Below are 21,939 nucleotides of genomic sequence, written 5' to 3' on the forward strand. Positions count from 1 at the left end.
TCTTTCTTTCTTACCTTTTTTTTTTATTTCTCCTCTCTCTCTCTCTCTCTCTCTCTCTCTCTCTCTTATTTTCCCTCTTTATATATTTCTACATACAAACGACATAGAATTTATTTCAAAGGGTAAAGAAGGATCGACGACGTAAACGTCGCACGACATACGTCCGACGACGAGGACCATCATCGTAATGACATATTGTCGTTCAAAGGCACGTTAACACCTCGTAAAATCAGTCCGCAGCTGCATAAACGTGTACGCATGCGCGTTACGTGAGTTAAACGAGCCCCGATCCTATTTTCATCTCTCTCTCTCTCTCTCTCTCTCTCTCTCTCTTTTTCTCTTTCTCTCTCTCCATCTATCTCTCTCTTTTGTGCTTTTCAACGCATTGCTGTCAACCTTTTCAAACAACTTTTAGCGTACCTATTTGATATTAAACAAGACTCGTTCACTAGCACGTATAAAGTTTCTTCTTTGTTTGTTTCTGTTTATTTATTTATTTATTTATTTATTTATTTATTTATTTATGTATTCTTTTTTTTTCTTTTTTGTATCTTTTGTCATATTTCTTCTCCGTGTGTATGTGTGTGTGTGTGTGTGTGTGTGTGTGTGTATATATATTCTTTTTCTCTTTTCTTTTCTTTTTTTTTCAATTACTATCTTTACTTTACGTGTTTTCCATAAAGAAACGTTTTTAAAAGGGGACGGACGCATTTTAAGTTTAAAATAAGAGCGATAAAAAGCAACCAGGACGGGTAAATTGTTCGCGCTATTTCGTTAGAGCAAATCGTTCTCTAATTATATTTTATTTTCTCGTTAAAACGCATTTACATAACTACCAGTAATAATATAAACTTGCGACAGTGCAAAAGTTGTACTTAAACGTGACTTACTGTCAAGTTAGACGGTTAATGACGGATTCTGTTATGTTTCCTCTATCGCGACGTTCGCGAAAGAGGCGGGAGAGAAAAAAGAAATCAAAAAAAAAAAAAAAAAAAAAAAGAAAAAAAGAAAAGAAAAAGAAAACAGAAAAAGAAATATAAAAGAAAGAAGAAAAAACAAAAAATATATTTAATTAGATGGATGCTAATGCCGATAACGAGAATCGTGTAGCTAATTACGAATGTGTGTGAAAGAGAAAAAAAAAAAAAAGAAAAAAAAAAGCGAGAATAAAAAAAAAAAGAAAAGAAAAATACTTTCACGTAACAATCCGGGCACTTGTTCTCCTTTTGTTTATTTTCTTTTATTTATTTACTTTTGTTTTAATTCTTCGTCTGTCTTTCAACGCTGATACTGCATACGATATAAAAACGTTCCGTGCACGCGCGCTTGCGAATGTGTGCAAATAGATACGTATATAAAAGGAGAGAGAAGGAGAGAAAAAAGAAACAGTTAAAAAGAAATCAACGATAATGCTTGTCAGAGATAAAAACAGAAAAAAAAAAGAAGAGAGAAAAAAAAAGAAAAAGCAGAAAAGAAATTATTCTTTATCGATAACGAATCGATTTTGGTGAATGGTGGATTAAAACTCCTCGTAGATTTTACTGTTAATGGTATTATTTTAAAAAGAGAGAGAGAGAGAGAGAGAGAGAGAGAAAGAGAGAGAAAGAGAGAGAGAGAAACTCGTACTCGTTACTGGCGAGCAGCTTCGTAAATTTCGTTAACGCTTGCCTTAACGAGCATCCACGTGCGCTCGTTAGTATTTCCTTGCGCCATTCGCTTAGCTACACCTCCCCCAGTTCTTTTCGTAGTTTTAGCTCGTTCCTGGTGATTGGTCGACTCTCCTCGTACGAAATTCGACGAAATTGTTAAAAAAAAAAAAAAAAAAAAAAAAAAAAAGAGAGAGAGAGAGAGAAAAGAAAAGAAAAGAGAGTAAAGAAAAAGAAAGAAATTATTATCATTCCTACTATTAGAAATAATAATGATAATAATTAATAAATTATAAGGGATGATCGATGACGAATGTAATATTTTCTCTTTTTTTCAATATTGTTTTTTTTTTTTTTTGTTACGAACAAAGGACGCATTATGCGAGATAATTCGAAAGATTGATTCTCGAAAGAAGAAGAAAAAGAGGAAGAGAAAGAGGAAAAGGAAGAAGAGGAAGGAAATGGGGGTCGAATGATGAAGTGGAAAGTAAATTCGAATGGTGATTTTAATCTAATGTAACTTTCAGTCCTGCTATGTGCTATCTCTACACTCCACGCCTCTGTTTTATTAGGTGTGTATACATATACGTAAATGTATATAGGTGTCCGCCGTCTCTAGATACCAACTACATATACTTACCTACTTTACTATTTATATATATATACATAATTCTGATTGTACAAGTATATATATATATATATATATATATATATATATATATATATATATACGTAGATATAAATGCATGTATACATGTATGTACTCTTCTATAGTACGAAATTATATATATATATATATTCTACAAAGTTATATTATATATATATATATATTTATATACTAAATACAGAGGTATATACTATGAAAGTTTAGAAGGGGGATCGTAAGCTCGATGTAACCACAAGTACAACGATAAACGTATAGGTGGTCAGCTCGAAGCAGCAAACTCCGCCCTCGGCTTCATATCGCGCGATAACTCGATTAGCCCTGATAACCGAGTATTTATTAGCCCGTGAGATTTCATTTCGATATCTAACCACTCCTACCGATCGTTCTCTCTCTCTCTCTCTCTCTCTCTCTCTCTCTCTCTCTCTCTTTCTCTCTCTGTCTCTCTGTCTAAGTCACGCTACCGGAAACGATCCTTAAACCGGAAGATTGGATCTATCTCGAAATCATACTTTCTGAAATTTCTTTATATCTTCGATACTTTTCAATTCTTATTATTATCCTATTCTAAATTTCATCAAAAAAAAAAAAAAAAAAAAAAAAAAGAAAAGAAAAGGAGAAACGTTAATTCAGAAAGAATATGACAAAAGGAAAAGAGATATATTTTTCTTACAATTTATCATAATTTTTAAACGGCTAATTTGTTGGATCAATACAAACGAATTGTTCGTTCGATTTCGATAGAAATATTATTTAAGAAGGTATAAAAGATGTATATTATTCGTGGTCAAAATTTCGAATAATTTTTCAACATCCGACTTCGTTTGATCGATACGTACGATTCATTTCGTACGAATATATATATATATATCAAAAGAAAATTAAGAAGAACAAAAAAAAAAAAAGATGAGAAAAGAAAAGGAAACACTTTTGTCGTGATTTAAAATACTTCTCGAACAGCTGATATCGTTGGATCGATACATACGAATCGAACATGACCACGATCAAAAATAAGATATTTTAATAAACGATTATTCTTGATTTTTTGTCGATTTTCTCTTTCCATCCCACTCGGTGTTGCAAAAGGAGAGTAAAACGATTTCTATCGGGGCCACTTCTTGAAATCGTTAGATCGGCAGGCGTTAATCGAGCCGGGAACACTCTCGCGATCCACATTAGCGCTGGGCTTCCGTATCGAGTATACGTGGGTTACTGAAATTTAATCGGATTTACAAGGACGCTAGAAAAGGATCAATGAGATAGGGGGTGGAGAGATAGAGTGGGATGGAATGGGGTGGTGGTGGTGATGGTGGTAGCGATGGTTGAGAAGAGGACTGCTAGGGGTGGTGATGATGGTGGTAGTGGTGGTGATGGTGATGGTGGTAGTTCAGCGGATATCGAATTACAGGCGGATTATCACCGAGCGAGGATCAACGCGTTGCCACGGGGAAACGGTAATTATTTCTGCGTTGGCCATAATTATTGCCAGGCCGGCAATTAATTCCTGGCAGTGCGGCAATTAATTTATTGCCGCTTGATTAATCACCGCATGCCTTCTACGCGCTTCTTACCGTACGATCTCGATGGCTCTTATTTTCGGAAAAAGATCGAAACATCGTATTAACAACATTTTCTTTATAATCGGTTACCCTCGTTATCAAAGTAATCGTGTTATTATGTTTTTGTTCTCTCTCTCTCTCTCTCTCTCTCTCTCTCTCTCTCTCTCTCTCTCTCTCTCTCTCTCTTTCGTTCTCTTACGTCCATTTTATCTTTTTATATATTCGTCATATCTTATATCTATCTTATAATATTACATTAATTTCCATCAAGAGTGATGTCCATGTTGTTGAATCTACTCTACAATAAATTTGTGATCGATCAAACGCCGAATGACCTCGATGATGATGCATTCACTTTTCTAAAAGGAAGAAAATAAGAAAGAGAGAACAAAAAGACAAAATGAAGATAAAAAAAAAAAAAAAAAGAAAATACAAAATACAAAATAAAAAAGGAAGGATTAATGTATACCTTTCAAAAAGAGATAGAGAGATACGAGTGATACCGATCGACCGAGATAATCTCTTGGACGCGATCACGGAGAAGATCTTAAAAACGCATCTTAATAAAGGACAGTCAAGCACGAATTTTCGATCAAGACGATGATTTATCTTCTTCGAATTGACGCCGGCTGTCCGTCAGCTCGTTTTTTATTACTCCCCCAAGTAACAGAGCCCCCGGGGAGTTCCACCAACGACCGACATTTTTCTTTTTCTTTTTCTTTTTCTTTTTCTTTTTCTTTTTCTTTCTTTTTTCTTTTTTCTTTTTATCTCATCTTTCGAGTTATCGAGAACGATCGAAGAGAGAAACGATAAATGGCGGTCTTCGGTTAACGTCTTCGTGTCGATGAGATATCGCGACGCCTTCGTTTTTCTTTTCTTTTTTGTTTTTTCTTTTTCGATTTTCATTGAGACACCGACGAGAGATGGAGAGAGAGAGAGAGAGAGAGAGAGAGAGACCGACATCGTCGTCATTTTTGAAAGACTTTTCAAATCGTCGTTTGCCGCCTTCCTTTTCTTTTCTTTCTTTTTTTCTTTCTTTCTGTTTTTTTTTTTTTTTCCTTTTCTTTTGGTAATCGTCGTCCTCGTCGTTTTGGACGGTGAAAGATGTGCTGTTTGGAAAACACGATTCGTTCCATTCCGTTCCGTAAGCAAACGTAAGCGGTCGGTCTGTTTAGGAATTTTTCAAAATCGACTTTCAGGTAGGACTCCTCTTTTTTCTCCACCCCCTCCTCTCCCCTCCCTCACCGTCACGCTCGTCTCTTTCTATTAGACCTACTTTTTCGTATATAGAAAATGTTTGAGAAACGAACGAGTCTTCTTCTTCTTCTTCTTCTTCTTCTTCTTCTTCTTCTTCTTCTTCTTTTCCTTTTTCTACTTTTTTCTTTTTCTGTTTACTTTTTCTCTTACAAGATAAATATGTGCGAGTAATTACGAAGAGAATTTTTTTCGGAATTCCCTTTTCGATCTTTAATGCGATGATGTGAAATTTTCATTGAAAAAAAAAAAAAAAAAAAACAAAGAAAAAAGAGAAAAGAAGTTGATAAGTATAATCTTTCATAATCGCTTTCATGGGTTAACTTATGGGTTATTATATATACATGGATATAAATCATATGTGTACTTATATATGATAATATAAAAAAAAGTTAACGTATCAATACGTTATTAGAGAAATTCATTTCTCCGTGTACTGTTTATTGGAAAACCTTGTTACACACGAGCTTAATCATAAATATCATGAGATAATCGACGTAGTGCTATATTTACAAGTAATACCTAATTAATCCTTAATCGCATGAATCCTGATGTCTTCCCATAGTAAAAGAAAAATAAAAAAAAAGGAAATAAAAAAAATATATATATAAGTGAAAGGATATCTTACGGACGGAGTTTTTTTAGGACGGAAAATCGAAAGGTATTTACACGCTACTATTTGCATGCTGCGTGCATGTGTATGCGCGTGTATATAATAAAAAACGACCAGGAGGGGAAATTAATATTTCGCGTAGACATTAAAAAATTCAAATGAAATGAACCGATCTAACGAGTTGTATGCGTTTAATTTTTTTTTCTTCTTCTTTTTATTATTTGTTTTTTCTCTTCTTTGCACTCACACGTTCACGAAATATTATTTAATCCTCACTGGCCGTACGTTCTAAGCGCGTCTGTTGTTGCTTTCTCTCCTTCTGTTTTTTACTTTTTTCTTTTTATATAATTTTTGTTATCTTTTATAAATGTCTGTTTTTTTTTGTATCTCTCCTGTCATATTTTATGAGAAATCAGGGTTCGAGCTTCAACGTATTTACTTTAGCCATTATATAATCCTACGTGTAATTAATTATTCAATTAATTATCATATCGTATAATAACGAATGAAAGCTTAATTTGTAAATTAACATTATTCGCGAACATTCAGAAACGTTGGGTGGCCCTTTATTAAGGGATGGCTCTCGTAAAGACTTATGTTCTTGAAATAATTACCGACTGACGGTAACTTACCCTCGGGTTCTTTTCTAAAAAAATAATTTTTACGTTCCTGAATATGCCGAGTAATAGCGTCTGAACTTACAATTATTGTCACCGAAGATTATTAATAAAATACCTTCAAACTATAATTCTCGCTCGTTTTCATCCCCCGAAAGTACCGAAGAGATTTCCATTTTTAAGAACTAACTCGATACGTTGAGGATTCTGGCAAAGTTCTCGAAAACTTTATTATCGCTATTACCGACGCACGATAAGCAATCGGATTGCCGTTAAAATTCTTATGGTTATAGTAAAAAGAATAAAAGAGAGAAAGATCGGTCTACGTCGTCGCAAAGAGCGCAGGTATAAAAAACCAAAAAAAAAAAAAAGAAAATATCAAAGAGTATAGAAAAAGTACTTTCACGAAGTAACGAAATCGAAAAGAACTCGTTCAAAATCACGAGTAACAATGATTTCATAACTCGCAATGATTGCTACATTACCGGTCGAACTCTACTTTATCGGCGGAAACGTTTTCATCAATGAAAACGGAAAAAATCGAGTTATGGAAAAAAAAAAAAAAATAATAGTACCGAGGTCGTCATTCGTAACTGTTACGCTCCTCGTCTTGAGTATTAATGAATTATAATATAATGAGTTAAACTATATAGTAAATTAAAGTTGTTAAGGCGTTACTTGTTGTTTCGTTAGGCACACTAAAATACTAAAGTCTTTCGTCGAAGTAGCGTGTTAACTTGCTGCTTACTCGCTGGCATTTAGATAAAAATCCATTCGTTTCTCTTTTATCGTTCGTCCCTCCCGATAACGTCGACGTCTTTCGACATCGTGTTACGGTAATTCAGATTTCTGTTTTACCGACGAATTCTCGTTTCGTTTTTACTTCCTTTTTTCCCCTTCCCAAACCTTCTTGACCGATCTCCGTCGGTAAAAAACTTTGTAATCGTGAGAACCACGGGAAGAAAGAACGAAATTAACCCCCGATATATTTTCACCCACGACCACTTAATTAATTCTACCCTTGTGCGTCATATAGCTTATGCTATCGGAGAGTAATTTTTCTCGCGCTTGTCGTCGCATTCGCGAACACATTGCTAACAATGTGCCCGACAATAAGCAAATTATACCACAACCTAATCCTACGATCGTGCTCATCACGCTCGATCTCAAACACACTCTGTCGTTCGAGGGATCGTTTGGACCTGCAAATTTATTTGCTAAATTAGTACGTACATATTTATTATAATATTATACGAAGTATTTATTTTAATCAACAATGTTTGATATGTTTATTACCATTGCGAGAAGCGGCAGTAGAGTTTTGGAAAAGTTCCGTGTCCACTTCTCCTTCCTGAAGAACTCGTAGAGATTGAAAAAGATTCACGTTTTCCGATAAACTCGTAGCTGGCGTGGTCGGTCCACCGATCATGTCCGACACAGATCTTTTCGCAACATTTTTCGCGTTCCTCCAATGGCATGGTTGACTCTAAAAGTTTCAACGTTAAAACATGACATAATAAAGATTGATTCTCTTGATTGATTCTTTTGTTTTTCTTTTTCTTCTTACCGGACATCGACCGTGGCACATACGAACGTCGCACTCGATGTACAAAGCTGGCGAGCCTGTAAACCTAAACGTCTTCATATATGCGAACACTTGGGTCTCGAATAATCCGCTCTCCGACCAAGATCCTCGAAATCTGCTAATCAGTTTGTCGTCGACGGGACATCCGTATTGATCGATAAGTTGGATCCTCTTGTTTCCACCGTTGTGGGCGTAACAATCGTTAACTACGATGTCAAAACCATCTACGACGAAACAGATGATTTATCGATCTACTTGGACGTGCTTACTGCGTCGTAATTATTCGCTTTTTAATGAATTCTTCTCTGACGTCAACGAAGTACCTAGTTTCTCAGTAATTTTAATACATTCTCTTTCCTTTTGTCTTTTCCTTTCCTTCTCAACGGCAAATTCATAAATATTAATATAATTTGATAAATATTAATATTTATAAATTTATAAAAATTTATAAAATCTCGATTCGATTTATTTTTCATTGGTTTAACTCTGTACAAGGTATAATAGAAAAATAAAATATACTATGTAATAAGAGACGGCCGCATGCGGTCGGATCGATGATGCGGAATGGAAATGACGAGTTATCGGTATACCTTAACGTATAATGTGAAAATATGGATGACGCGTGCGTTTTCATTGTGAGCAAACTAAAGAAACGTTAATACCATCGTACCGTATTTGCTGCGCATGTAGATAATGAGAGTCAGAGGATCGCCAACGCGAACTGGTCCAGCCACTCTAGTTCCAGTGGTCCCGTAACCGTATCTGATTTCCATGTAGCACTCCGGTGGCTGGAGGGTGAAGACTACGGGATTTCCCGTGGCGACCCTGAGAAGGAGACGGTGCTATAGAAATTGCCAACGATCCCAACGTCTCCGTTATCTCACGGTATCCCAACAACACGATTCCACGGTGTTGGATAACGGACATAGAAAGAGGGACTCTTAGGATCGAAATCAATCATGATCGATTATTCCGACTATTATAATAAAAATCGAATCATTTAATTTATCTTATCTATTATTTCTGAGATCTTTAGAAACTCACGTGATCAAATTTTAATTGAATAACAAATAATTAAATTGATTTTAATCAAATTTTATATATATATATGCATCTGTCGATATTAACGAAATAAATAAATAAATAAATAAATAAATAAAAAGACTCACTCTACGTCCAAAAATGGAAATGTCACGGTCTTCCAGAAATCGTAGCCATACTCGCAAGTAACTTTGAAGTGTTCGTCAAATTCCTCCTCGATCAGCGGGTTGTACTGGACGGTGACGGTGTTCCACATGAGATTTTTCTACGGTCGGACAATGATGAGTCTCTCACTCTTTCTCTCTTATCGTCGATCAAACACGATCAACGATGTACACCGACGATATCGATTCTCTCTATCTTTATCATTAAGTGCATTTTTTCTTTTTTTTTTTTTTTTTTTTTTTTTAATAAATTTATTAATTAATTTTTTTTTCATTCTCACGTCTCATCTACGCACCGTGGGGTTCTTTCTGCTATCCTGGTGATGAGTGTTCTCGCCCAAGGTGCCGCACCGATTCAATTGGATGTAGAATTCATAGTAATCACGACCCGTCCCGTTAACGTACATGCAGTCCGGATCGTAGGAGTATCCTGTAATTAAATGCGATTGTCCTTGACGAAGCAACACGATAGCGAAGATTCGAATCTCACCCTCGAGGAAATTCTGATTACGTAATCGCATTTCGATCGGACCGAGTAACCGATCGACTCGATGAGATCGATTGCGATTAATCGCATTACTCGAGTTATATCGCCTCGTTCGACTAGTATCTCTTTGTAAGGAATAATAAGTCAGATAGAAGATTCCGCATGTCACTTTACCTGCCGAGTAGAGTAATCCAGTGAAGGATCCATTAAAGCCGATCCTGATTTTCATGTAATCGTCTTGGCACTCCGCTTCGATATCTGAAAAAAAAAATATATATATATATATATATATGCGTGTGCGTGCTTGTGTGTGTTTAAAGCTATATAATTATATACGTGACTGTAAAGCTATATAATTATATATGTTAATTAAGAAAGAAATTTCTTACATAAACAAAAAGGAAAGAAACAAAAGATCATGTCATCAAAGAAAATCTCTTTTATGTATCCATTTTGGAATGGAAGTTTTCTCATAAAATTTATATAATTATATATCAAATTTCCTATTGAAATAAAAAAAAAAAAAAGAAACGTATATCATCGAAGAAAATCTTGTATCCCATTACGTAGGTAAAATTCATATATCGCTTTAAGAAAAAATAGATTCGTCTATACAATGTTCCTCGAGATAATTACCAAAGTCTTATACGATACAATTACGGATGTTAAATACAACAAATCATTTATATATATATAAAAAAAAAAAAAAGAAAAAACAGAAAAAAACGCAGAAGAAGAAAAAATGCACATTATCGAAAAAAAAAAGAAAATATCTCCCTCCCTCCATTTTGAAATCGTTCAGATAAAATCGATATATCGCTTTAAAAAGAAAATAGATTCATCTATAGAATCTGTTCCTCGAGATAATTACCAAAGTCTTGTACGATACAATTACGGATGTTAAATACAATAAATCATTTATATATATAAAAAAAAAAAGAGAAATAAGAAAAAAAACACAGAAGAAGAAAGAATGCACATTATCGAATAAAAAAAAGAAAATCTCTCTTTCCTTCCATTTTGGAATCGTTCGGGCGGAATCCATATTTCGCGTTAGGAAAAGGACCGTGAAGGCTCGTCAAGAAAAAGAGGTCGACGATGAAGAGTGAAAGTAAAGCGTTTCGTTAGGGTGAGTCGTCCCTTCGTAGTCGCTCTTCGTGATAGATAAGCAACCGTTTACATCGTGCCGATGTAATCCGCAGAGTGAGTTGCTGGATAAAGAGAAAGATATGCCAGATGGAGGATGAAGATAGTCTCAGTCGGAGGGACGTCCTCTCCGATGATACAACTTTTCGTTCCACGCCAACGTCCTCTACGCCTCCTTGCCCTCTCCCTTTCCCTCATTCACTCACTCACTCACTCACTCACTCACTCACTCACTCTTATTCTTTCTCTTTTTCTCTTGTTCTTTCTGTTTCTCTCTCTCTCTCTCTCTCTCTCTCTCTCTCTCTCTCTCTCTGTTTCTGTCTGTTGTCTACCTGTCTACGAGTGCATTTCGAGCAACATCTTCTTTCACTTTATTTCTATCTTTCTTTCTTTCTTTCTTTCTTTCTTTCTTTCTTTCTTTCTTTCTGTTAAACGTACTTACATACACAGAGGCACGCTTATTAGAATTGCGGATGCATGCTTTGTGTTCATTGTCCGGTAAAACGACGCTGCGTAGACAATAGAAGGGATTGCGCAAGGCCGATATACGCTCGATGATAAACAAGGAAAAAAAAGAAAGACAGAAGAAGAAGTAGTGGAAGAAAAAAAAATAGAGAGAGAGAGAGAGAGAGAGAGAGAGAGAGAGAGAGAGAGAGAGAAAGAGAGTGAAGGAAGAAAGGAAAATGACCGAGATTCATCCATCGTTTTAAAATGCGATGTGGCGAGGGGAAATGATGAACAAAATTAAAAAAAGAAAGAAAAAAAAAAAAAACAGGATAAAATAAAATAAACAAATAAAAAAAAAAATGCAAGAAAATGCTTAACACTGCCGATTGTACGAATATCGACAATGTCGAGTTATACTCGACATGGTTATTAATAGACGTTTAACGTAATAACGAGGAAAAATAGATAAATGGAGAAATACGATGTATAATATATGGATGAGAACGTACATAAGAATCTTTGCATGTATAGCAAGAGGATACATTAAAGTTAATGGTCTTTCTTTCGCGTAATTGACGATACCGCGGGTGGCCTTAAGTTCCCGCGGTGCATCGCGGCCGTCTTTACGACTTCATTGAACCTAACTTTACTATATAGAGGGTCTCTTTCTCTCTCTTTCTCTCTCTTTCTCTCTCTCTCTCTCTCTCTCTCTTTCTCTCTTCTACCGCGTACCTTGGCATCTATCATTTATAACTACGTGCCTTTTCTCTTTTCGCACGCTCATCGACGATCGTTCGCGCATCCTCCTCCTCCTCCTCCTTCTCCTCCTCCTACTCCTCCTCCTCCTCCTCCTCCTCCTTCTCCTCCTTCTCCTCCTTCTCCTCCTCCTCCTCTTTTGAAGAAGAAGAAAAAGAAAGAAAACGATCGATCAAATCTTCGACCTTCTAATCGATAATTCTTTTTTCTTTTTCTTTTTCTTTTTCTTTTCTTTCTCTTTTTCTTTTTCTTTTTCTTTGCTTTCTTTTTTCCCTTTTTTTATTTTTTATTTTTTCTTTCTTTTTCCTAGTCAAGTTAAATTACCTAAAAATCTTCGATTTGGTATCCTGACCTGGGAATATTTTATTGATTGATTTATTTATTTTGGTTTGTTCTTTTTCCCTTTTTTTTTTTTTCTATCGAACGTAACGAAAAAATTATCATACTACGATGAAAGGTTTGCAAACGAGTTATAGAGAAGGCGATCTAGACGATTTTTCCGATTATTTATAATTCCGATAGTAGACATACATACGATATTATTATTATCGATCATAGTTGATGTTATCAAAGTAGTCATTAAATTATCCCAACGGTAAATTATATATATATATTTTTTATATATTTATATATATATATATATATATATATATATATGTCACGAATCGATCGATAACAATTTTTTCTTTCTTTCTTTCTTTTTTTTTCTCGTTGTTATCTCTTTTCTTTCTTTTCTTAATGAATCAATGAAAAATTTGTAAAATGCGTACGTGAATAAGAACGTTCTAATTATCATCGATTACACGGTATCACATTTCCGTAATCCCGGATTAAATTAACTTAGATTTTCTACGGTCAAACATCTTCTTTACTGTTTCAACAGCGAGACCGAACGTAGATCTCGTCGATGATTCCAAAAGAGAAGGTAAAGAGTGAGTGAGAAAGAGAGAAATACAGATAGAGAGAGAGAGAGAGAGAGAGAGAGAGAGAGAGAGAGAGAGAGAGAGAGAGAGAGATAAAGAGATAACCGTGAAGAGGATCGAGAAGAAGGCGTGCTAAACTTCTCTCCCTTCTACTTTTGGTGTCAGCAACGTTCTACGACTTCCCGACACCGTTTTAATTGCCCGTACTCTAACGGTAGCCATTCGCCATCACACTCGAAAATTTCTTTCTCCTTCTATACTTAGTTATCTTTTTACATTTAATCGATCATCTTCGACTCGTTACTTTCTAATTACACGCGACGATGATCGGTTCAAAAAATATTTGTTTGTTCCTCCTCTTTTTTATTTATTTTTTATTTCGTTCAGAGCTAAGGATCAATTAAAAATAATGAAGATCGTCGATAATAGAAATCTTTTTCCGTTCGAATCGTGTTTAATAATTTATTGAAGATATTTCGTGGATCAATGAAACATTTGGAGAACGTTTCGATAATGAAGAGAATCATTTCGTTTTTATCGATCGATCATTTTTTTTTTTTTACTTTCGCTTCAGTTTCATACGAATCGATGATCGATCAAAAATATTTGTTCGTAACATTCGGTAATAATTATTCAAGAAAATTATGTAATAGAAATATGACATGAAAGTGTTATGTATCGGTCGATAATAATAATTGTAAAGAAATGTCTATCGCAAAATTTATATGATCGATTGAATGCAACAATACAAATAATAATAATAATAATAAAAATAAAACATATATTTATAATAATGCGTTAATATAAAAATGAATTTTGTTCGATCGAATTCACTTACGTTGTACTCTCGTTGTGTTCGGTCTGTACCTTCGATGTTCTCGATCCCAAGTTTCAGGATGTCTTCGCCATTCTTCGTCGGCCACCACTCCTGTTCCACCCCCACCTGTTAATCCTTGAAGACCTTGTAGAGTTTGCAAAGCTTGAAGATTCGGACTTAATGGTCGATTTTTTAAAGATGGTACTGGAACGTATGCCCCTCCTTCTCCGACATATACCACCTTCGAATGAATTAAATAACGTCATTCATAAATATGTCTTATAAAATAATACGCGTATTAAAGTACGGAATAATAACGTGATCAATCTCTGAATAAAAACGATTAGAAACTCTAGAATTATAACGATGTCGATCGTTCTAACAAATATTTATTAAACCTCATTGAATAATAAAATAAATCAGATATGTAACAAACTATATGTAAATACATAAATATTTATATAACAATATAATATATATCATAGGGTATATAAATATCAAAGAAATTATATACTATTCTATGTAAATATACTATCGAAATAAACCTATTAAATGTTTCATATAAAAGAAGATAAATAAGATGTACATATATGTGTGTGTATATATATATATATATATATATATATATATATAAAGAAAATAAATGGGATACGTACTCATAATATGTATTATATTCGCTTATATATTTATATAACATTGTGTATAATAATTTCTCCTAAATTATCAAACATCGCATCGTCACCCATTCCTCTTGGATCACCTAACGATCGACTCTCTCTCTCTCTTTCCCTCTCTTTCTCTCTCGAGGAACAAACTAAGACCTTTAACCTACGTTAACGAGTCCCTTTAACCCTAGGATCGACAAATCGCTACCGAGTAGGAAGAACAGCATGGAAGAACAGCAATGTGTAGATGGAAATGGTACGAAGTCGTGATGATGCTAAAGAGGAAGAGGAAGAAGAGATCGTTCTTAAGAGAGAACACTCTCTCTCTCTCTCTCTCTCTCTCTCTCTCTCTCTTTCTCGTGGAAGCTCTCGAAAAACACGAGGCACGAGCAGCGCGTGACTAACGCTTTACGAGCTCGTGTATACACTCTTCCATCTCTTTTCAACTCGTTCGACGTGTAGATACTTAGATATGTATGTATGAGTACTAATACTATCACGTAAGAAGTAGAAGAAGAAGAAGACGACAAAGATGAAGAAGATGAAGAAGAAGGAGAAGAAAAAGAAGGTGAAAAAGAAGACGACGAAGAAGAAAAAGGCGAAGAAGAAGAAGAAGAAGAAGAAGAAGAATGAGTAGGAAAAGGGAAAAAAAAAAAAGAAAAAGATGAGGGTAAGAAGAGAAATAATCTTTGTCAAGTTGTCAGGACGATACATGCCGAGTTTGTAGACACTTACTCGGCCGAATCAGGTGAGGAAACTCGAAGAAGAAAGAGGAGGTAAAGGAAGACAAGGAAGAGAAGAAGAAGAAGGAGAAAAAGGATGAGAAGGAGGGCACGTGGTTGGTGGTAAATGTTCCGAGCACTAAAAAGTTGCAAACAACCTCCATATGCCTTAGTTATGAAGAAGCACAAGCATGTTATTTCTCTTCTTCTTCTTCTTCTTCTTCGTCTTTTTCACCCTTTCTATCTCTTTCTCTTTCTTTCTTTCTCTGTCTTCACCATATTCCACTTTCTTGTCTGAAAGCTCTTAAAGTCGTTTTCCTTGGCTCTCTCCCATTCCAGCGAGAAATTATTGCTTTTCACGGATTCCACTTTTGAGGAACGTTTCTGGAATTCGCGAAAGGGTAAAGAGGAGAGAAAAAGAGAAAGACAGACAGAAAGAGAGAGAGAGAGAGAGAGAGAGAGAGAAAGAGAGAGAGAGAGAGAAAAGAGTATAAAAAATAGTAGAATGAGAAATAGTAGGAGGGTGTTGGAATCGTTTATGGGCCTTACTCGGCACGTTTACTCCTCTCCCTTGCTTACTTGCTTCAAAACGCATTTCGTTGTTTGTTGCTTCCTCTCTCTCTCTCTCTCTCTCTCTCTCTCTCTCTCTCTCTCCCATCCTTTCTTCCTCCATCTTCTTTTTACCCCACCCACCCTCGTTTGCGATCCTCTTCCTTTACCGTAAATGAGAACTCGGCCCGATATTTTCGAATCTTTTAAAATGAACATTTCTACCGACAATCCACGTCTCCTCTTCCTCCTTGTCGTTTCGAAGACGTTAACAGAGTAAGGAACATTACGGTTCCTTTGTGATAGAGATCGGACGCCGACCGATCATCTGTACCTCTCGTCAATAACGATAATCGTAAAATGCGAACGGAATCGAGATCGCGATCGATGTCGTTCGGGAATTCCACTTTTCTTCTTTTTGTCTCTCTTCTCTCTTACCTTTTTTTATTTTTTATTTATTTATTTCTTTTTTCTCTAGGTGTAAAATAACTCCGACGAACGTGACCGGTGTTTATATTCTTATGTAAATCTTGTGTAGACGAATGCGAACTCGAAGTAGAAATTTTTCTTTCGGACGAAGACCAAAATAAAAATTGAATTTCTACAATTCTTTCTTTTTTTTTGTTTCTTCTCTTTTTTCTTCCATTTTCTTTTCTTTCTTTCTTTTTTTTTTTTTTTTGTAACGTTAGACTGATACTCCATCAATTGGCGAATAATTCGATTTAACGATTACCAAGAAAATAAAAAATGAAAAATAGAGATAAAAACAAGAAGACAAAATTAATCGAAATTCGTCGATTTTCTCACGAGTATCGATACATCGTCTTCGATATAAATTTTATATTGTTATTATTATTATTATTATTATTATTATTATTATTATTATTATTATTATTATCATTATTATTATTAGCCGTCGGTTTCGCACGATATCTAAGAACGCTTTTCCCTTTCCTGTTTTTCCCTTCTGTCGTCTTCGATCGAGCGACACGGATCGATAACGCTGATGGGAATTCACATTGATGCGTAGGTAAGTACTTACATACTTAGTTACTCCCGCTAGAGAGGGAAAAGTCGAAAGTCATTAACCGATCGCTTGAAAGAGAAATGCGAGTGATATCATTTCCGTGATTAAATCTAAGTGTCATTTCTGATAATCTGATATGTTTGAATGAACGTGAAACCCGTTTCGTTTCCGGACTAATTAAATAAATAAATAAATATATATATATATATGTATGTATGTATGTATATATAGATAGATGGATAGATGACGTATATATACTTGTAAAAAGATATTAGAAAATATCTTATCGATGATATCTACTTTCTTTTTTAAATAAATTAACAAGTTTAATTTATGGCAAGGATGCACGTCGTAATTTATGAAAAAAAAAAAATCTTGAAATAAGGAAGAAATAAATAAAAAATTCCAATTAACAATGACGTCAATTACCAATGACGTAGTGGTATTAACGATATTGTAATTTTTTCAAAGAAATATCTTAACTAAGCGATCGAAAGGTAAAGAAAAACAAAAACAATAGAAAAAATATTAAATATATATATATATACATATTTATATATTATATATATTGATATATATTTAAGAATCAATATATATATATATATATATATTGATTCTTAAATACTGTTCGATAATATTAGGAATACTATTACAATAGTATATTGACCGGTTATTAAATGCATATTATATGTATCTCGTACGATCAAGAAGAAGTCCTGCATTTCTATTTCCCTTACTTCCTCCTTTTTCGCTGTCTCGAAACTATTCCAACGACTACGAAGGTCAAGGCAGACTGCATTTCGATCCCGTACGTTTTCTATGACTCGCGATCGGTATCGTTTAAATCGAGTCTTTCATAAATACTTACTTGTCGCGTAAGTTCGTTTACATTTACGTGAAAGCCATTTAAATTTATTATGTTAGTAATAGACATTTATGTATATACAGATATACAAATGTGTGTGTGTGTGTGTGTGTGTGTGTGTGTGTGTGTGTGTGTGTGTGTGTGTAACTAGTAGAAAGTTTTCGTAACAAGTTTTGTTATCTTTATTTTCGAGACGATTTAAATAAAATGTATAGATAAATAAAATATTATATTTTATAATCTACACATAAAATGTATATATACATAAATGCATAGATACATAAAATGTATAAATAATAAAATAATTTATTCTATCATTGAAGGATAAAGAAAGGAACAAAAAAATCGAAAAACGATTAAAGAAGAAATTATTATATAACCGGAATATTATTTCAACGAACGAAAAGAAAAAGAATTTCATTCGTCAATTTTTAAGAATTTTAGAATTTTAACGCGTTCCAATGGATAATCGATTATTATTTATCAATAGGGAAGAAGAATGGAGTGTTAAAAGAGAAGAGCTGTGGACGATATTATCCTTTTCTATCTTTTTTTTCTACTTCCTTTTTTCTTTTTCTCATTTCATCATCCTTTTCTCATTTTTCTGTTTTTCTTTTTTTTTCTTTTTATATCATCGTCGTCTACTTTTTATCGTTCGTTGATTATCCTCTCCGAACGAAGACCGTTCACCAATTAACCATGGAAGACACCGATCTTAAAAGGAAGAACGTAAACACGCGAACCTTTGCAATTTTCTATTTTAACTCTCGTCGTTACACTTTTTTTTCATGATTTCTATCGCACGTCAGTGTTAATTGCAAAATAAGAGAAGCCGTTTACGATTCCATTGCTGCATTATAAATTTTTTTTTCCTTTCTTTTATCGATCTGTGCGCACACTTTATGCGTATTTTTTTTTTTCTTTTGTATATATATTATAGATAAACACAGGTTGAGGCAAAACTTCTAAAGTGATTTTTTTTTCAGATTGTAATATTTGCGTAATAGTCATACTAATTATGTTATATTATTATTTAATTACAAATCTATATATATACGTATGTATGTATTATATATAATATAATAATGTATAATCGTAAAAAAGATCTCGTAAACGAATAATTGATATTTAAAATCATTTTTAATCTTAACCTTGTAGAATTCTGGTCAATTTCTGAAAGTATAGTTTAAAAATATTATTATTTCGAATGAAACATACCGCATCGTGATCACTCGCTTCGTGGGTTAAAGCTTCTCTCGTTTCATTTTGCAATGATTGTTCATCCTCCGGTCCAGATCCACTTCCTGCCCAATAATCCTCCGTTGTTTCTTCCAATGACGTTTCTTCGTTATTTCCGTCGATATTCGGATTCTCCAAACTCGTCGCCTGTTTAATAAAAAATTCCTTTTACGATTGAAGTCATATTTTATGAATTTCCTTTAATAAATTTCTTTTATTTATTTATTTTCTTTTTTTCATGAACAAGAAAAATGTAGTGATTTAATTTCGTCTTAATGTTAAAAAAAATTAAAATTGAAAGAAAAATGTTATATAAATATATATAAAACAATGTAAACATTGTCTATATGTTATAATATAAAAATTGATATAATTTAATATACACACACACATATATATATATATATTGTCGTAATAAAATAATATATAGAGATATATCATGCGTATAATATAATTTTAATCTTGATATAATATATAAATATATATATTAATACATAATAACTTTAATAATAATAACAATATAAAATAAACGATAGTAACCTTGTAACTTGGTGTAGTTATGGTCAAGATCCATACAACGGCATACCTGAAAAAGAAAAATTTTTCATGTCATATAAAGTCTACCGATCATCTTACAAAGACATCACGACATCACAGAAATTTGTCGCGTTTACCACAAACGACTCGCGTAAAGCCACTGGATAAGATCATACTCTCTCTCTCTCTCTCTCTCTCTCAATCTCTCTCTTTCTTTCTCTTTCTTTCTCATTCGCGAAAAGTTTTCTGTTCTCACGGTTTCAAAATACCACTTCGAGAGTCGTGGAAAGGCCGTCTAGGAAATAAAAAATTTTTTTTCTTTTCGTCGAGGCTACACGTACCAACATGGAGATTTCTAAGAGATGGAAGGACTACGGGATAAAATCTTTTGAAATGATAATCGGACTAGTGACATCCGTGAACCTTGACCTATACGTACGTAGGTAGATACATATATATATACTACTTATATATACGAAAATAGAGTAACATATAAAAATAGTTATGCGTTATAGTCGTAGAATGTAAGCGTTGGTTCACGAGAGAAAAAGAGGAAAAAAAATTAAATAAAAAAAGAATGGCAAGAGAATACTTTGGGAGCAAGAAACCCGTAAGAGAAGAAAAAACAAGTCTCTGTTGAGAGAGAGAGAGAGAGAGAGATGAGTCACATCATCATCTGATTGTAAGATTCCACGTAGCAGTATGCAAAGTAAAAAGATGATGATGATAATGATGATAATGATGATTATGATGACGAAGAAAAAGGTACGAAAATAAGAGCAAACGAAGATGATCTCAACTACTTGACTTATATCTATATTATACGGGGTGTCCGATTTGAATCGATTTAGAATAATATATTTAATGATTGAAAACAATATCGAAGGGATTTCGTTAGATCCATTAATAATTTTTCGAATCGTCTATATATATATATATATATATTTCTTTTTTATATTGTTTTATTCCTTTATCTTTCTTTTCCTTTGTAATATTAATCCTAATACCGTTAATTATTTTTATGTGCGTTCAAAGTCGAATCAGAACACCCTATATATACGTGCTCCTCGATCTGCTTACGCGTCACGATCCTCGCCTGTCATCTTCGTTCCCGTGTAATACACAACGATTGCGTATATACCATTCTAAACCATTTATACGCGTACTCTCTCGAGTAAGTACTTACATACGTACTTACTTCCTTCTCCCACCAATTTGAAAACTTCCTTTCTTTGATCTGGCACCGACCGTTAAGCGTAATATTCCTCAGAAAGATATCTCAAATCTGATTACCAAGTATTGTAGGTATGTGTATATATATATGTATATATATATATTTATTAATTCATTTATGTATGTATGTATGTATGTATGTATGTATACATATATATGTATCCATGCAAATTTATAGAAGTAGACGTTTACTTTTTAGAAAAAAAAATCTAATCATTTTCCTTCTTTTTCCTCAAATTTCAAAGTTAATATATATGTATAAAATATGTGTGTATGTGTGTGTGTGTGTGTAAAACATAAAAGTCGATATATTCATCGATTTAAAAATCATACTGATATTATATCCAGAATAATAACTTGTATATAAAGTGAATAGAAAGTTATAAACAACGAATATTCCTGATGAAATGAATACCACCGAACTATTTCAACAGTCGATTATTTCTAAAAATAATGATAAAATTTGGAAGAAGAAGGATTCGAAATATTAACTGAGGAAACAAATATACGAATTAACGAGTAACGTTGCTTCCTTTTTATTTCTTTCCCTTCGTCCGTAACAAGAATAATTTCTTTTTATTCTCCATCTTCTCACGGAAACGTGTCGAACGAAGAATGAAATAGAGTGGAGTGGGGATGAGGGTGAATCGAAGGATGGGTGATTTTGAAGAAAAAAAAGGCAAAAAAAATGGAAAAACGATGTACAAAAAAGAGAGAGAGAGAGAGGGAGTCGATAGTAATTAACGAGTGACGTTTGTTAGTCCTTCCTTCCTTTCTATTATATGATTTGTTTTTTGTTGTTGATCTCGTTAGGAATGAAAATGAGGCGCCGGGCGATTAACGGCAGTCGTTCTCGTCCCGCGAACCCATCTACACGCTTCGTCCCACGCTTGACACCTTCCGTTCTATTTACTACAGTTTCCATCCATCTCGCAAACGAACACGAACGAATAATAATTACATCGAGCAGAAGGAATTTGCCTCGGGATGTCTCTCTGTCTCTGTCTCTCTCTTTCTATTTCTCTTGACGTTGTTAAAGCAGAGCCAGACCACCGATTCATCGATCGCTCTACTTCTGTCTCTTTCTCTCTCTCTCTCTCTCTCTCTCTCTCTCTCTCTCTCTGTATTTCTCTCTCTTTCTCTCTTTTTCTATCGCTCTCTTTCTCTCTCTTTTTCTTTCCGCCTTTGCTGTTAGTAACTCCTTCCCTTGTTTTTCTTTTCGCAAACTCGTCAGTTATAATCACAGCTAATTTGTGCCGAGTAACGTTTTCCTTTCTATCCTTATTTTTCGTTCTTTCTCTATTTTTAAACTCTACCACCATTCTTTTGTCTCGTTCAGTATCGTTAAGATCGTTAATATCAAGTGTCTGTCTGTCTGTCTGT

The 21,939-nt window shown here is 34.0% G+C and overlaps 1 protein-coding gene across 1 annotated transcript in view; it reads right to left on the reverse strand.

Annotated features, from left to right (window-relative positions):
* Positions 1–5,571: 5,571 nt before the first annotated feature.
* Positions 5,572–21,939, reverse strand: part of LOC122627888 — a 66,208-nt gene continuing 49,840 nt past the window's right edge. Inside the window, exons 2-11 of the mRNA XM_043809505.1 lie at positions 19,327–19,372; positions 18,766–18,933; positions 13,741–13,960; positions 9,805–9,888; positions 9,440–9,573; positions 9,108–9,244; positions 8,609–8,763; positions 7,921–8,162; positions 7,650–7,839; positions 5,572–7,555 (exon numbers count right to left, since the gene is read on the reverse strand). Of these exons, the coding sequence (XP_043665440.1) occupies positions 7,359–7,555; positions 7,650–7,839; positions 7,921–8,162; positions 8,609–8,763; positions 9,108–9,244; positions 9,440–9,573; positions 9,805–9,888; positions 13,741–13,960; positions 18,766–18,933; positions 19,327–19,372 (1,573 nt within the window). The 3' untranslated portion in view covers positions 5,572–7,358. The remainder of the gene's footprint in view (positions 7,556–7,649; positions 7,840–7,920; positions 8,163–8,608; positions 8,764–9,107; positions 9,245–9,439; positions 9,574–9,804; positions 9,889–13,740; positions 13,961–18,765; positions 18,934–19,326; positions 19,373–21,939) is intronic.

Source organism: Vespula pensylvanica, chromosome 3 (assembly GCF_014466175.1).
Source record: "Vespula pensylvanica isolate Volc-1 chromosome 3, ASM1446617v1, whole genome shotgun sequence".
Lineage (NCBI taxonomy): Eukaryota > Metazoa > Arthropoda > Insecta > Hymenoptera > Vespidae > Vespula > Vespula pensylvanica.